At 56.9% G+C, this 12,813-nt stretch overlaps 1 protein-coding gene across 4 annotated transcripts in view; it reads left to right on the top strand.

The window, feature by feature from the left end:
* SMG6 (SMG6 nonsense mediated mRNA decay factor) overlaps nucleotides 1–12,813 on the top strand; it is a 92,683-nt gene that overhangs the window by 73,250 nt on the left and 6,620 nt on the right. For all 4 annotated transcript variants that reach the window (XM_053366348.1, XM_053366345.1, XM_053366346.1 and 1 more), the window contains exons 14-15: nucleotides 5,297–5,473; nucleotides 7,585–7,731. In XM_053366348.1, coding sequence (XP_053222323.1) covers nucleotides 5,297–5,473; nucleotides 7,585–7,731 — 324 coding nt within the window. The remainder of the gene's footprint in view (nucleotides 1–5,296; nucleotides 5,474–7,584; nucleotides 7,732–12,813) is intronic.

A 12,813-nucleotide genomic window follows, 5' to 3' on the forward strand; every position in this document is an offset into this window, starting at 1 on the left:
CGCTGCTTTGTTTGCGTGACTCGGAAACGGTTGCAGAGGATTCAGCCTTTTTTTGCAGAACAGCATTTTGATGACTTGTTGGTAGCTCAGCGGAACGCTGCCCCCAAATGCCACGCCTCCACCCCTTCTGCTGAGCCTGCACCTTCTGGTGCCCTCTCTGGCAGGGACTTGCCCTGGAAGTGGGCGAGCCAGAGCGCCAGTGGGGATGAGGCCACTCTCCTGCTTCCCAGATCATCCTGCCCACCTCTTTTGCCAGGCTTGCACCCACGTTCTCCTCCCCCAGGGACAGAGCAGCTGCCTGGTGCTCCTCCTGCAGGTGGGATTCAGCCCAGCCCTGCCTGCAGCTCAGGGTGGCCAGCTTGCCAGCCCTTGCGCCACTCCTGCCGCAGAGCCCCGAAGGCCTGCCATGACCTCAGGGGGTGCCTCTCCCATTGCTCAGGGCCAGACCTCCAGCCAGGAGTGGGTGGCAAATAGGCCCGTTGCTCAGTGGTTCCCAAACTTTTTCAGGCCCCCACCCCCTTGTTTCCACAAACTCCTCCCCAGAGCCCCCTACCCTATAAAAAGCATTATTCAGCATAGTGGTCTTCCCGAACACAATGAAATTCATAACAGGAACAATTGGTTGCACATTTATTCAAAATCCGGTTGGAACTATTTAACTTAATTCAACAAAACGGGTGAAATTGATGCAGTGAAACCAGCTTTCCCAGTCCGACAGTCCTTTGCACCTCCAGTGCCCCTCTGCTGCCCCCTTGCCAGGAAACTGCTCTGCCCCCAAGGGGTGACACCCCCCACTTTGGGAACCACAGGGACAGCTGCGTGGTCAGGGGAGCAAAGAGATGGGGCTGCCTCCAGCTTCCCCTGGTGTGCAAATGTGGCCAAGTGGAGCGCTTGGCTCAGGGTCTCTCCTGTCCTGATGTTTTAATCACCTGTTAAGTGCTCCGAGGAGCCTCTGCCAGCAAAGGAGGAAGGGAGGCTCTGGCAGCCACTTTCACCAGCTCCTTGCCAGGAGAGCTTTTGGGCCTTCTCCTGAGCCCCACCTCATCTCCTGCCCCCACCGGGTCCTGTGCTGCAGCTGCCGAGCTTTGCTGCCAAGGGGCTGGCGAGGTTGACCTTTCCCAGTCAAGGCTGGTGTCAACCCTGTGCTGGCTCTCTCGCTCCCAAGCGCTTCAGACAAACTGTGAAAGCCAGCCAAAAGGTGTCAGGAATTAACAGAGGGGAGGCGATCAGTAAAGCAAGCCTCCTTTGGAGGTGGTCCAGGGAATGTGAGCTGCAGGGGAAGTTTGTGCCTCTGGGGTGTGTGGCACAGAGCCCCAAGTCTTGGCTGGATCCTGCCACCTCTTTCCCCCCATGCACAGATTCTTCCAGCGCCGCCTTCTCTCTGCAGCAACACCCCAACGCTTCCCTGGACCCAGAGAAACCCCTTGAACGGAGGTTATTCCCACAAGAGGCACCTGGGCAATCACTCTGGGAAGAGGACGCTGCACTAGAGGGGCCCCCACTGGCCTGATCCAGCAGCCTCTTCTCATGTTCGTACATCCCACAAACCCGGTCACGGGATTTATGTCACCTGGTGCCAAAGAGTGCATTATCGTCCTTCGCACTCTCACTGCCACGGCGAGCCACGCTGTCTTGCCAGGGGCTCAGGCCTGCCAGCATCTCCATTCAGCACTCCGCCCTCTGTCGCCCGTCCAGACCCGTCTCCTGTCAGGTCCACTGGATGGGGCAGGGGAAACATTTCCAGTCGCAGGATCGAAACTTTAGGAGCTGGGCTTTGGCTCGCAAGGGCAGAGGGGGAGGAGCAGGAGCCACAAAGGGCCAGCACCAGAATTGGCGGGCCACAGTCCCTGCCCAAAACCCAGAGTGCTCCAGAAGGGGAGTGGACTCTCAGAGGACCTTGGCAGCACCAGCTCCATCCTGAGCACCCCACACGATTCCCTCTCACAGGGCGGCTTTTCAGACAGGAGTGGTTTTTTCCCCTGCCGACAGATGCCATTGGGGATTGAACCTGGCATCTCCTTCATGCAAGGCCCGTGCCCAGACTTGGGTGCTCAGAGGGTGCTCCCATACCCCAACCCTTTAAGGCAGGCCAGGTGGGTTGCTGGCCAGTTGTGGCACTTCCAAGGCCTCCCCGCCTCAGCTGCGTCCCACGGACACCCCCTCTTGCTCGCTCTCTCCCCACACCGGCAGACCCACGCTTGTTGGGGAGGGGGAGCGGCTCCTCCCCCCTCCCCATTGCAGCATGTTCCCTGCTTCCTGCCGGGTGGGGGCAATGTCAGGCCAGGGAGGTCACGGCGGGGTGAGGCAGCTGATGGCCCATGCGCCAGGGGACTCCGATTACCCTGCGGCAGAGAGGAAGCTGGCAGCTCCAGGGGGCAGGGGAAGTGCAAGCACTTCCTCTCTCCCGGGCAGAGCAGAGCTGCCTTTCCCCACCAGCCCAGGCAGCTCTGAGTCAGCCTCCACAGGGAGCCCCCCGGGCTAGGCCAGCGCCCCTCACTCCCTCCCTCTTGGCCCAGAGAGTGCTGGGGACCTCTCTGCTGGTGCTGCTTGTGGGGCACGCTTCTTCCCCCTTGATCCCTCTGCTGGCCAGCAGGCATCCCCTCTCGCAGGCCAGGCCTCCGGTGCTCACGGTCAAGGGCAACTGTGCCCAAAGGGCTCACCGTCTTCTCTGCAGGCAGCGGAGGGCCGTACAGCATCTGTCTTGCCGGCAGCAGGTTCCTGGTTCAACCCCCAAAGGCATCTCCAGGTCATCATAATAATAACTTTATTGTTTATATGCCACCCATCTGACTAGGTTGTCCCAGCCACTCTGGGCAGCTCCCAACAAAATATTAAAAACACAATAAAACATCAAACATTTAAAACCTCCCTGCACAGGACTGCCTTCACACGTCTTCTAAAAGTCAAATAGTTGTTTTATTTCCTAGACTGGGAGAGACTCCTGCCTGAAACCCTGGAGAGCTGCTGCCAGTCAGTGTAGACACTATTGCATTAAATGAACCATTGGTTTGACTGGGTATAAGGCCACTTCCTAGGTTCCTGTTTCAGCCTTTTATTGAGAGCCATGAGGACTAGAATCTTCCTTTACTTTCACGGAAAGGTCTGTAGCTCAGTGAAGGATGCAGCGCAGAATGGGACAAGACGGGAGGAGCTGAGGACACGGGGGGAACAGCTGTCCGGCAGCCGTCTTCCATCCTGCGGCTTCCCATCTCATTTTTTTCTCAGGCTCTTGGGGCTCCTGTGACTCCTACATGGCGGGGGGTTGGACTGGATGACCTTTGGGGGTACTTTCCAGTTTTACAGTTCTGTGACTCCTTTGTCTGGCTGGCATTGCAGTCAGCCAGCATGGGCACTTGCCATTGGGGGTGGGTGGGTCTACATTTTCACCTTGAAATCCCTTCTGGGGGGACCTGGCCACAGCAGAAGCACCAATTCCCTGAAGTGAAGGAGGGCAGCAGGAAGGAGGGCACCCCCCCCAAAAAAAAGAAAAACACCACCCTGCTTTTTTGTGCCTTTGAAATGGGCATGGAGGAGCAGGAGTCTGTGCCAGCAATGCTGGGATGCCTGCCCTCCCTTCTCTCCCTCCCCAGCCCAGGTTCCCTCCTCCCACTTCCCTCAGCAATGAGGGATGTTGGCTCGACCGCCCTGCAGGCTCTCTCTCTCTCGGAAGCCCTGTCCATCAGAGCCGAGCCTGTCAAGGATCGCAGCCCTCCCTGGCTGGCGAGAGAAGGAAGGATTTCTTCACCCGGGTGCGTCACTGACTTGGAAGATGGGGCAGTGATGGCTGCTGGCGTAAGAGGCTTTGGAGAGGATTGGACATATCCGAGGAGGAGGAGGAGAGGGCTGGCAGGGGCTGCTGATCTTGATGGGCACATGGAGCTTCCACGTCCAGGCACAGTCTACCCCAGGGGTAGGCAACCTGAGGCCCGTGGGCCGGATGTGGCCCAATCGCCCTCTCATTCCGGCCCCTGGACAGTCCTGGAATCAGCGTGTTTTTACATGAGTAGAATGTGTCCTTTTATTTAAAATGCATCTCTGGGTTATATGTGGGGCACAGGAATTCGTTCATTCCCTCCCCCAAAAAAATATAGTCCGGCCCCCCACATGGTCTGAGGGACGGTGGACCGGCCCCCGGCTGAAAAAGGTTGCTGGCACCCGGTCTACCCTCTTGAGCACCATTCACTGGGTAGCTGCAGCAGGAAAGGGGCGTCCCTTTCGAATCCTGCTTTGGGTGTCTTCTTGGCTGCTGTGGAAAGCAGGGTGCTGGTCTGGTCCAAGAGCCTCCTGGATCAGGCCAGTGGCCCATCTGGCCCCTCAGCCTTTCCTCACAGTGGCCACCTAGATGCCCAAAGGGAAACCCGCAAGGAGGAAAAGGGTGGCACGGTTTTGGCCAGCCTTGGCCAACCTGGTGCCCCTCAGAGGCTCTCCTGTGGGTTACAGGAGTGGGGCACCTTGGCAGCTTGCCCTCTTTCCTGGGCAGATCCAACATGTGGCTGGAACAGGCCCTCGTGCTGGAGCACCCTAAAACGCTCCCCTTTTCTGTATCTACATTCCCACCTGTTATTGTATTGAACTCTTTTATTGTTTCAACTGCTTCAAAGGTTTGCCAGGTTTAGAGATTGATATAGATATGATGGTTCAAAAATAGAAATTGATAAAGAAGGTACGGTGGTTTAAATATAGATGCGTAAACGGGAAGGTCCCAGAGCTGAATCCAGCTCAGAAGCCCATTTGCTGTCGTGAGCAGTCGCAGCGGGCAGAGAAGTCTCTCGGATCATGTTCTCATAATGCCACAAGAGCCGCCCCCTCCATCGGGGGTTTGGCATCTCCAACTTGAAGCTCCGAGGATCTGGAGAACAGGATATCCTGCTGTTCCTCCAAGGAGCCCACAATGGTGTGCACCTTCTCCCTCTCTCCCTTCAATCTCCACAACAACCCTGTAGAGTGTGAGCCTGGGAGACAAGTGACCAGGGCGAAGTCGGCTGGTGAGCTTCCTGGCTGAGCAGGAATTTCATCCCAGGCCTTCGCTCAGTACACTAACCACTAAGCCCCACTGCTTCTCTCCTTAGCCACAGATGCCCTCTCCTCTCCTGGCCAACGGCCCAGCAGCCTGTTTAGTGTCGGAGAGGTTGGTTGCTGCCGTGTTGCCAGCAGGACTCAAACCCGGGTCTCCCTCTGGCTCTGCTACGTGCCTGCGCCCTGTCCCGTCCCCCCTGCCCAGACAATGCCCTCTGACCTCTCTATCTTGTTGTGTGTCCCCACCCCCTCCATCTCTCTCATCCTGGCTCCTCCGTAGGTCATTGCGGCGGACTGCAAGCGGGTCACTGTGCTGAAGTATTTCCTGGAAGCCCTCTGTGGCCAAGAAGAGCCATTGCTGGCATTCAAGGGTGGAAAGTATGTGTCAGTGGCCCCCGTCCCAGACGCCATGGGAAAGGAAGCAGCCAGCCAAGAGGGAAAACAACTGGAAGATCAGGTACCGGAGGGCGGGGGGGGGGAGAGATCAGCGCAGGCAGCAGCAGGAGCAATTGCCCCAGCGGGGCCTGGGCTGGCCGCGCTCCCCGCTATTTATAGCTGGCCAGGAGGAGGAGGAGGAGGAAGACCAGCCTTTGGGGGGGGGGGTCCTGCTGCCGCTGCACTCATCTGTGCCCCTTCCTGCCAGCAGCCTTTATTTCTCTGTCTCTCTCTGTCTCTCTCTCTGGCAACAGCGATGAGTTCCAGATGCGCTTTCCAAATAATGATTCCTTTCGGGGTGGGGGGCACAGCTTTAATAACGTGCAGCTCAGGCCCAGCAGGAAAGGGTTGGGGGTGGAAGGCAGAGCAGGGTGAGGGTTCAGGCTCAGGATCGAGTTTATTGGGGCGGTGGAGGGGGGGTGAGAAGCAGCGCCGAACAGCAGCCCACGTACAGGAAGAGAGGGGCTTGGTGCTGGCTCTTCTCTCCCCCCCCCCGCCTCCTCTTCCCTGCCCTCCCTTTGCCTCTCGCGCTCTCTCTTTCACACACACACATCCTGATGTGATTAAGGAATTTCTCCTCTTGTTTTTCTGCCCCGGCTTGTTCCTGTAGCCCGGGGTTCTCTGCAGGCCGTCCGTGTGTGAGAGTGTGTGAGCGCTTGGTGTTCGTTCAGCATCCCTGCCAGCAGCTCTGCAAGGCTGCGCTTGCCTTGAGGAGGATCTCGCAGGAGGGAGGTGGGAGGCAGAAGAAAGTCCTCCTTCGTTCTCCACAGAGTTAAACTGCGGAACTCGCTCCCACAGGAAGCAGCCACCAGCCAAATGGCTTTAAAAGAGGATGGGACAGATTTGTTTATTTACACCCCTCCTTTTTCCCTGACCCGGACGCAAGGCGGCTTACAGATAAAATCCGCAGAGGAGGACCGTTCTGGCTGCCTCACCTGAAAGAGGATATTGTAGAGCAGGGAGAAAGATCAGAAAAGGGCAGCCCAAATAATTGAGGGAATTGAGAGGGAACCCGTGAAGGAAGGTTGCAACTTTGAGGATTACTTTAGAGAAAAGGCGAGTGAGAGGCAACACAATAGAAGTTTATAAAAGACATGCGTGGCATAGAGAAAGCAGATAGAGAAAAGTCACTCATAACGTGAGAACTCAAGGATATGTGTTGAAGCTGAAGGTTGGGAAATTGAGGATGCATAAAAGAGAGTCCTTCACGCAGTGCTGAGTTGAAGTATGGGACTCCCTCCCACGGGAGGCAGGGATGGCCGCCAACATGGATAGGTTGAAAAAGAGGATCAGACAAATTCATCGAGGAGAAGAGGGCTGTCAGTGGCTACTAGCCCAGGGGCTTGGCTCTGCCTCCACGGTCAGAGGCAGCAATACTTCTGAATCCCAGTTGCTGGGAACTGCAGGAGGGGAGAAGGCTCTTGTGCTCAGAGCCTGCTTGTGGGTTTCCCATAATGGGTTGGCTCCTGTGGGGACAGCAGGCTGGACTGGAGGGGCAACTGGCCTGATCCATCTGGCTCTTCTGAGGTTCTTGTGCAGAATAGAGGAGGAGAGACTTCGGATTCTGAGGCTGGGGAGACCCTCTTGCCCAGCCTTGGGCCCAGGAGACAAGGACCTCCAATCAGCTGCTGCTGCTGCTGCTGCTTCCTTTCCCCTTTTGCAAAAGGGGTTTGGAGCAGAATATCTTGTGTGTCCCTGTGAAACATGTGGTGCGTGTGCAGGAGCCCAGGGGCTGGGAGGTGGTAGAGTCTGTACGGAATCCTTCAGCTGTGATTGCTAGATGACCCTCAGGGTCCCTTCTGTGATGGGGAACGTCTCCCTGCCCTTGGTCCTCTCCACCCCTTTCCCGGCAGTAGCAGCAGGAGGAGTTTCTTGCAGTGAGGAGGCGAAGGGGTGAGCCATGGTGCAGCGCCTGCTCCCAAGGATCCCTGGGAATTATAGTTCCCTACAGGGGCTCCCATCCTCCTGCAGCGAGATCAACCGTGCAATTCCCAGTGTTCATGGTGGGAAGATGGAACAGGGAGGGGGGACCAAAAGCGCTGCATATAGCTTGCTAGCTTTCCTTTGTTGCCGTTGTCCTTCCCAACCACCCTTACTTTTCTTCTTCCCCCCCTTCTCCTGGCTGGTGACAAGGAGGAGGATGTCCGGATCGAGGCTTTTGAGGACGACTCGGAGGCCGACGGCAGCGGCGGAGAGCTGGACATCAGGGAGCTGCGGGCCAAGAAGCAAGCGCTGACCAGGAAGGTGGCTGAACAGCAGCGCCGGCAAGACAAGATCCAGGTTTGCATTGGGGCGTGTGGTCGAATTGTAAAGCTGGGAGGTGTCCCCAGAGTCATCTAGTCCAACCCCTGCAGCACAGGAATCTCAGCTTGCATGCATGTATCCATTTACTTATAGCAGAGGTAGGAAGCTTCAAGCCCCAAATACGGCCCTCCAAGCCTCAGCGCCCGGCCCTTGGAAATCTCCCAAGCCCCTTTCTAGCTCTGCTTAATACTTCACATGGTTTTGGGAGGCATCTGAGTGTCTGCAGAAGCTAGCCTAGTGTAGAAAGCTAAATTAAATGTGCATAATTGGCCCTTGCCTCTGGCCCTGCACATGGGGCCCCTGGAAGGGAATGTGGCCCTAGGGCCTGAACAAAAGGTTCCCTGCCCCTGGCTTTAAATATTTCTTAACAGCCTTTCATTGAAAATGTTCCAAGGTGGCATATCACACGTTTCATGCAACATGTAAGTGGAATTCTTTTTTTAAAAATACCCAACAGATGAGTTTAACAAACGTACAGCAAAAATAAGCTGTGAACAAAAAACATAAAATACGCGAGGTGCGGCTAGAAATAAGCTTCCCTTCCTTTCTCCTAACACTCGTGAGCATCCAGAGAAGCTAAATGTTGGGAGATTCAGGACAGGGGGAAACTCCTCCTTCACACAATGCAAAGTTAAATTGTGGAACTCCCTCCTGCAGGAGACAGTGATGGCCACCAACCTGGATGGCTTTAAAAGAGAATTAGACAAATGGGTAGATTAGCCTCAGTGGTGATGCCAACCGCACATCTCTGGGAAGCTTTTGGGAGCGCAATCCCAAGGACCATCAGGGTGGCACACCCTCCCTGCTTGCTGGGCCAGGCGGATCATTGGGCGAGTCGGGGGCAGCAGCCTCCAGGACCAAGGTGGCAATCCCAAAGTCCCTAACCGCCTCTGTATCGTAAATCTCACGCAGGACAGGAGCTGAACTGGATGGCTTTGCTGCGCCTGAGTCCCACATCCCCCAAACCGCAGCAGAGCTCACCACGACATCCCCCCCCCCTCGTAGTCCTGTTGATTCTGCTGTAAACCGACCTCTACAGATGAAGGGTGGTGGGCAAATTTAATTCATTCATTAATTAATGGAATGAAATAAACGGCAGTTCGAAGCACCACTGTGCCAACTGCAGGGGAGAGAGAGAGTGTGTGTGCCCTAGGGCGTTGGCTGGCTTGCCTCTCGAGCCTGCAGGCTGGCTGGCTGGCTGGCTCCCTACAGCCAAGGGAAATTCCTCCTCCCTCCTTCTCTCTCTCTCTTTCTCTCTCTCCTCTCCCCCCCCCCCGCCCCAAATTCTCTCTCCTTGCAGTGCCCAGGGCCCTCTTCACTTCCATAACTCTTCATTTCCCAGCCTTGAACGCCAGCCAAACACATCTGTCTAGCCATATGCGTGAACTCTGGAGTCTGTGCCGAGGTGGTTGTAAAACAGGGCCGCTGAAGGCCCTACTGGGAGAGCAGCGCACATGTGTACCCGCCGGCTGTTGGCTGCGGGCCCAGAACCACCAGCGCTCTCTCTTGTGCTCTCTCTTTCTCTCCTCTCCAGGCCCACCGTGGCCCAATGGCTGAGGCTGCAGCCAGCCAGCCGCTCTGCCTGCCTGCCAGGAGGAGAGGAGAGGAAGAAAGGGCCCTGCGTTCTGGCAAGCCAGAGCGACCCAGCACATGAGGCACAGGGGAGAGAGAGCGTGAAGCTTGCTTGGCTGGAGCCAAGGCTGCAAGGAGAGCCGGCAGGGAGCCGTGCGTCCTCTGGGTGGGTGGCTCTGCCATCCTGGGCCACTCCAAAAGCAGCAAGAGATTTTTAAAATCTCCCTTGGGAGGGCAGCAGGACCTGGCACAGGCAAGTCAAGGAGGGCACCCAAGGTGGCAAGCCACGCAGCGCCTAGTTAAGATTGTGGAACTCCTTCTTGCAAGATGGCCCCCAACCTGGATGGCTTTAAAAGAGGGCTGGACAGATTCGTGCCGGAGGAGAGGGCTGCCCATGGCTCCTAACCGCAGTGGCTCCGCTTCGCCTCCACAGTAGGAAGCAGGAGAAAGCAGAAATGCCACGGAGGTTTCTCCTCCTTACCCAAATGAGAGCGGCACAGCAAGCGGGCGGGGGGAGCATTCTCTACGTAAAGACCACTGCCAGGTCAGCAAAGGCCACGGAAGGAGAGGCAGGAGCAGCAGCAGCAGGGCTGGTGGCCAGGCCAAAAGGGCCAGAGTTTGGCCCCAAATCTAGGCAACTGTTGGAAGCAGTAAATGCTTTCGGATAGTAGTTTTTGGGATTCGTAAATGGGGAGAGCATTTGGGACACGGGTGGCGCTGTGGGTTAAACCACAGAGCCTAGGGCTTGCCGATCAGAAGGTTGGCAGTTCGAATCCTCATGATGGGGTGAGCTCCCGTTGCTCAGTCCCTGCTCCTGCCAACCTAGCAGTTCGAAAGCACGTCAAAGTGCAAGTAGACAAATAGGTACCGCTCTGGCGTGAAGGTAAACGGTGTTTCCGTTCACTGCTCTGGTTCGCCAGATGCGGCTTAGTCATGCTGGCCACATGACCCGGAAGCTGTACGCCAGCTCCCTCGGCCAATAAAGCGAGATGAGCGCCGCAACCCCAGAGTGGGTCAAGACTGGACCTAATGGTCAGGGGTCCCTTTACCTTTACCTTTAAATGGGGAGAGAAGCTGATCTTGCACTCAGGTCCTGCTTGCTTATGGGCTTCGCTTTGGGGCATCTGCTTGGCTACTCTGAGAACAGGATTTTGGACTAGTATGCCCCGCCCCCTCCCCCCCCCCGCTCTAATCCAGGCTGTTTTGATATTCTTGTGCCGTGTGAGTCTCTCCCATGCGGTCTGAGCCAGAATCTTGGCCATCCAAACCTGTCTCAGACTGGGCGGGGGGGGGTGTCATCTAGCCAACAGAAGGAGCGCTTTGCACTCTTTCTGCCCCCCACCCCTCTGCCCGGTCCTTTGTCTGCCTGGAGTGGAGGCATTTCCTGCCCAGCTGAAACATTCCCACCTGAACCATAACAAGCTCTTCCTCTGGGCACTGCGGAGCAGGGCAGCCGCTCTCCCCAGGGGGGCTGCCCGGAATAGCCGCGCTCCCGCCCCCCTCGCCAGGTCCAGCTGCGGGCGGGCGGGGCGGGTGGGCTGCGGGGAGACGCTCTGCCTATATTTAGCCCTCCTCCGAGTCGTCCAGCACGTGCGCACGCAGACGGACAGCCAGGCACCTGCCAGCGGCGGAAGGGCAACCCCCACCCAGGCGGCTCCAGGGCGGGCGCAGTGACGACCAGCAAGCGCCACGGGGCGTCCGGCAGGGCGGCGGAACCTGCCGCTCGCCAGTTGCCAAGCCTCTCCCGTGGCATGGAAGTTTTGGCCTCTCTGCGCCCATTCCCTCTCTTCCCCAGCGGCGCATGCAACTTTGCACGCGCTCAGGGACAGTCTTCCCCAGGAAACTGTTTTCCCTCTTCCCCAACCTGCAGCAGGAAGGGCAGAGCAGCTTTGCACGCCCTCAGTTGCCATTCTTCTCAAGGAAGCCTTTTGGGCATGGGTTCTAGCGGAGGGGGCACTTGGCTGCCTCTGGGTGCCCCTACAGCCACCTGCCCGCTTTTTCACAGCCTTTTCCACCCCTCTTGCAGACGCCCCTTTCTCTGGCCCAGCCGGATGTCGCCGCTCCCCCCCCCCCCCGTACCCCCTCGGCCAGCCCCTGCCAAACACAAACAAACCTCCTCCTGGCCTCTGAACCCTGCTGAGGCGAGTTCCCCTCCGGCTCCTTGAAGGCAGGGGAGGGGGGACTTGGCACCCTCCCCAGCACCATCACCATGCGCATCCTGTCGTCCTCTCCCTGGCCAGCCCAGGGGGGCAGGATGGGACGTGACGGCCGGCACAGGCCTCGCTCAGCCTTGCCAGGAGCCCGGGAGTCTGGGCCAAGGAGCCTGGGGAGGGAGGGCGGCACCTCCTGGGCACCGGATGCGCATGTCAGGGGCACTGCAGGAGCAGCTCCTCCCACCGGGAACATGCGTGACGTCGTGGCAGTATTTTTACATTCCTCGCTGTGCCGTTCCTGCAAAGCTAAATGCGGACAAGGCTGAAGGAGCAGTTCAGGGTGGGTGGGTTCGCAAGTGCCGCCTCCTCGGCTCCCGGGACATAAAAATAAAAAGCAGAAGAACCTGAGCAGGGCCTGCTGCATCAGGCCAGCGGCCCATCTAGTCTAGCCTCCTGGTCTCGCAGTGGCCAGTCAGATGCCCCAGCAAGCAAGGCCTGAGCGCAACTCTCCCCTCCTGCGATTTCCAGCAACTGGGATTCAGGCTCCGACTGTGGCGAGAGAGCACAGCCCTTGTGGCTAGCCACCCTCCGTAGCCCTCTCCTCCTCCTCCTCCTCTGTGAATTTGTCAAATGCTCTTCTAAAGCCATCCCAGTTGGCGGCCATCGCTCTCTCCTGCATGAAAAGGACTTTCTTGTATCTGCCCTGAATCTCTCGACACGCCACACGTCCAGCAGTTCTGGTGTTAGGAGAGAGGGAGGGAAACTTTCCTTTCTCCGCTTTCTCCAGGCGAGGCATCATTTCATAAACTTCAGTCAGGTCACCTCTTAGAAGTGCATCACAGAAGCTTGAGACTCTTTTATATTATTTTATTTATTTATACCTCACCCATCTGGCTGGGTTTCCCCAGCCTCTCCGGGCAGCTTCCAACAAAATATTAAAAATACAATAAAACATCAGACATTAAAAACTTCCCTAAACAGGGCTGCCTTCAGATGCCTTCTAAAAGCCAGATAGTTCTTTATTTCCTTGACATCTAGTGGGAGGGTGTTTCACAATGCAGGCACCACCACCGAGAAGGCCCTCTGCCTGGTTCCCTTTAACTTTGCTTCTTGCAGTGAGGGAACCACCAGAAGGCCCTTGGAGCTGGACCTCAGTGTCCGGGCAGAACAATGGAGGTGGAGACTAATAGACTAATGACTAATACACGGAATAAACCATAATAATCAACAAAACTGAAAAGAGCCCCTCAAGCAGAGAAGCCAGTATGAAAAACCTGTCAAAACATAAATGTTTTTAACCAGTGGCAAGCCACACGCACATACAAATGTCTCT

The sequence above is a fragment of the Podarcis raffonei genome, chromosome 15 (genome assembly GCF_027172205.1).
Source record: "Podarcis raffonei isolate rPodRaf1 chromosome 15, rPodRaf1.pri, whole genome shotgun sequence".
Taxonomy (NCBI): Eukaryota; Metazoa; Chordata; class Lepidosauria; order Squamata; family Lacertidae; genus Podarcis; species Podarcis raffonei.